General features: G+C 63.0%; 2 protein-coding genes across 2 annotated transcripts in view; one reads left to right on the forward strand and one right to left on the reverse strand.

The window, feature by feature from the left end:
* LLGL1 (lethal giant larvae homolog 1 (Drosophila)) overlaps window positions 1–1,887 on the forward strand; it is a gene marked incomplete at its 5' end in the record, with an annotated part of 5,076 nt that extends 3,189 nt beyond the window's left edge. Inside the window, 7 exons of the mRNA XM_009888547.1 lie at window positions 2–100; window positions 205–488; window positions 771–1,035; window positions 1,146–1,260; window positions 1,373–1,467; window positions 1,580–1,703; window positions 1,809–1,887. Coding sequence (XP_009886849.1) covers window positions 2–100; window positions 205–488; window positions 771–1,035; window positions 1,146–1,260; window positions 1,373–1,467; window positions 1,580–1,703; window positions 1,809–1,887 — 1,061 coding nt within the window. The remainder of the gene's footprint in view (window position 1; window positions 101–204; window positions 489–770; window positions 1,036–1,145; window positions 1,261–1,372; window positions 1,468–1,579; window positions 1,704–1,808) is intronic.
* Window positions 1,888–2,345: 458 nt separating this feature from the next.
* FLII (flightless I homolog (Drosophila)) overlaps window positions 2,346–2,889 on the reverse strand; it is a 9,987-nt gene continuing 9,443 nt past the window's right edge. Inside the window, 1 exon segment of the mRNA XM_009888548.1 lies at window positions 2,346–2,424. Within this exon segment, the coding sequence (XP_009886850.1) occupies window positions 2,346–2,424 (79 nt within the window).

The raw sequence follows: 2,889 nt of genomic DNA on the forward strand, positions 1-2,889 counted from the left end.
ATGACCCCCGTGCAGCGGCGGATCGAGCCCCGCTCGGCTGACGACTCGCTCTCAGGGGTGGTGCGGTGCCTCTACTTCGCTGACACCTTCCTCCGAGACGGTGAGACAACCCCCACCCCCCCTTCCCGGGAGAAGCCCCTGAGCTGGCTCTGGCTGGTGCCATGCTGTGGGGAGGGGACGCTCACACTGCTCCCGTCCCCGCAGCTGCCCACCACGGCCCCACGATGTGGGCAGGGACCAACTCCGGCTCGGTGTTCGCCTACGCACTGGAGGTGCCATCGCAGGAGAAGTTTTCGGAGCGGGCAGTGGAGGCGGTGCTGGGGAAGGAGATCCAGCTGATGCACCGGGCACCGGTGGTGGCCATTGCGGTGCTGGACGGGCGGGGGAACCCCTTGCCTGAGCCCTACGAGGTCTCACGGGACCTGGCCAAGGCCCCCGACATGCAGGGCAGCCACTCCATGCTTATCTCCTCCGAGGAGCAGTTCAAGGTGAGCGTAGGGCTTAGTGTCCTGCTGCAGCAGGGATGGGACCCACCACCCACAACATGTCCCATGCCCTCTCTGGGTGTCCCCATCACCCTGGGCGCAGGGATGGGGTTGGAGGTGAGTGGCCGGGGGCACTCCTATGCCTGTCCCTGGGGTGGTGGCTCCGAGGGGAAGGTGCTGCCCCTTGGAAAGGCTTTCCATGGTGGGAGGCTGTTTGAGTACCCCCCAAACCCCACAGCTTCCTGTTCCCCCCTGACACCTTCCTCCTCTTGCCCCCCGCCCCAGGTCTTCACGCTGCCCAAAGTGAGCGCCAAGACCAAGTTCAAGCTGACAGCACACGAGGGCTGCCGGGTACGGAAGGTGGCCCTGGTGAGCCTGGCCAGCGCCGGCTCCGAGGAGCGGCTGGAGAACTGCCTGGCCTGTCTCACCAACCTGGGTGACATCCACATCTTCACCGTGCCCGGCCTGCGGCCCCAGGTCCACTACGGCTGCATCCGCAAGGAGGACATCAGTGGCATCGCCTCCTGTGTCTTCACCAAGCACGGCCAGGGTGAGGGCACCAGCCCTGTGCTGGAGTGATGTCCCTTGTAGATGGGATGTGGCCTCTGGCTTGGAGAACCACAGGCATCCCTGAGGCTTTTTGTTGTCCCCTCCCTCTAGGTTTCTACCTAATTTCGCCATCCGAGTTTGAGCGCTTCTCACTGAGTGCCAGGAACGTGACGGAGCCACTGTGCCGGCTGGAGGTCGCCCGGCTCCAGGACACCTCCTGCCTCAGGTGACATGTGCCCCGGGGACGTGGGGCCTTTGCTACAGCTAGAGCAGCACCCCTGTACACCCATCCCGTGGCGCCGGCTCCGGCCGTAACTTCTCCTCATGTTTCCTTCCAGTAACAGCTTGATGGCAACACCGAAGCTGCCACAGGCAAATGGCACCCACATCCCGTGCAGCCCCGAGGGCCGATGCTCCCCCAGTGACAGCGACCGTGAGTGATCACCCTGTCCCCACCATGCGCACTGCATCCCCTTGGGCCCTGCTACTGGGCTGCCCTGGTGGTGTGGCTGTCCCAAAGCCCTCCCGTCCCCGTGGCTCCCCAGGGTCCCCCGAGGAGCACCCGGCCGCCTTCTCTCCTGGCTCCATCGATTCCCCCAACAGCAGCACGGAGAACCCTCTGGACACCACCGGGGATATCACCGTGGAGGAAGTGAAGGATTTCCTGGCGTGAGTAGAGGGGGGAACGGTGTAAGCAGTGCCCACAGCCCCTGCCACCGGCACCGAGGGGCCGCGGCGGTGCCCCCGGCTGCCTCTCACCCCGCTCTACCCCAGGTCCTCGGAGGAAGCGGAGAGGAACCTGAGGAACGCCAGCGAGGACGAGGCCCGGCCCACGGGAATCCTCATCAAGTGAGGTGTGTGATGGGCTGGTGGTCCCCAGGGTGGCCACAGGGGCAGGTGGCCCTGCGCCGCGGTGGGAACGTGGCTCCGGCTGCAACCCCTGGGGTGCCATGGGGTGGGGAGCTGGGACCCCAATGCGGTGCTCCGGCATCCCCATCCGTCACGGGACGATGGGACAGTGGTCCCTGGGGCTTGTGGAGGGGTGGGGAGCAGGGGGGCTGTGTATCCTGGGGGAACCCCCAGCTCATCTTCTCAGGGGCTGCATCACCCACAGGCCATCTCCGGCCTCTCTGGCCCATCTCAGTGCTCGGATTCCCGGGATGCGCGACTCGACTGGACCCCCCCGCTTCCCCTCTCTCCAGATCACAGCTAGCCAATGTGAGTCGGAGTGTCTGAAATATTTCTGGTGGGATTTTTTTTGTTTGTTTGTTTGTTTCACTACAATCCTCGGATTGTGCAGCACCGGCAACATCAGGCTATTTTGTAAGAAATCTTTCTGGCTGTGCACACCGTCTTTAGCTGCACCGCGATCTTGCAAGTATCTCGTTTCCTAAAACGATAGGGCAACGAGAGGGATTGCATTTCCAAAACTGCAATACAATGTAATTGTGTCATCTCGTCTAGCTGAGCTTGAATGGTTTGATTCCATAAATTCATACCGCAGCATCGATAGGGGAGATCGGAAGGATGAAATCCACGCTCCGGCCGTTTAGAGCAGCCTTTGACTTTTGGGCCATATGGGGACTGTCCCCTTTCTGGGGGAGCCCGTGTCCCCCCCCCGGCTCCCAGGTGAGCAACAGAGGGCTTGAGCAGCCCGAAGAGGGGGCACAGGGCGGAGGGGGTCACAGGTGGCCTTTTTCTCTTAGTGGCTTCTCTAAGGGCTATTCTCCAGGTTGGGCTCTGTGCCTGCTGCTCCTTTCTGACACTAATTCCTGCCACGGGTGGGTTTGGGATGGGATCGCGCTGCGGGGACGCAGTGGCTCCTGACTGTGGGAGGGCGGATGGGGCATGGGGC

This window comes from Charadrius vociferus, unplaced genomic scaffold, assembly GCF_000708025.1.
Source record: "Charadrius vociferus isolate BGI_N301 unplaced genomic scaffold, ASM70802v2 scaffold27, whole genome shotgun sequence".
NCBI lineage: Eukaryota > Metazoa > Chordata > Aves > Charadriiformes > Charadriidae > Charadrius > Charadrius vociferus.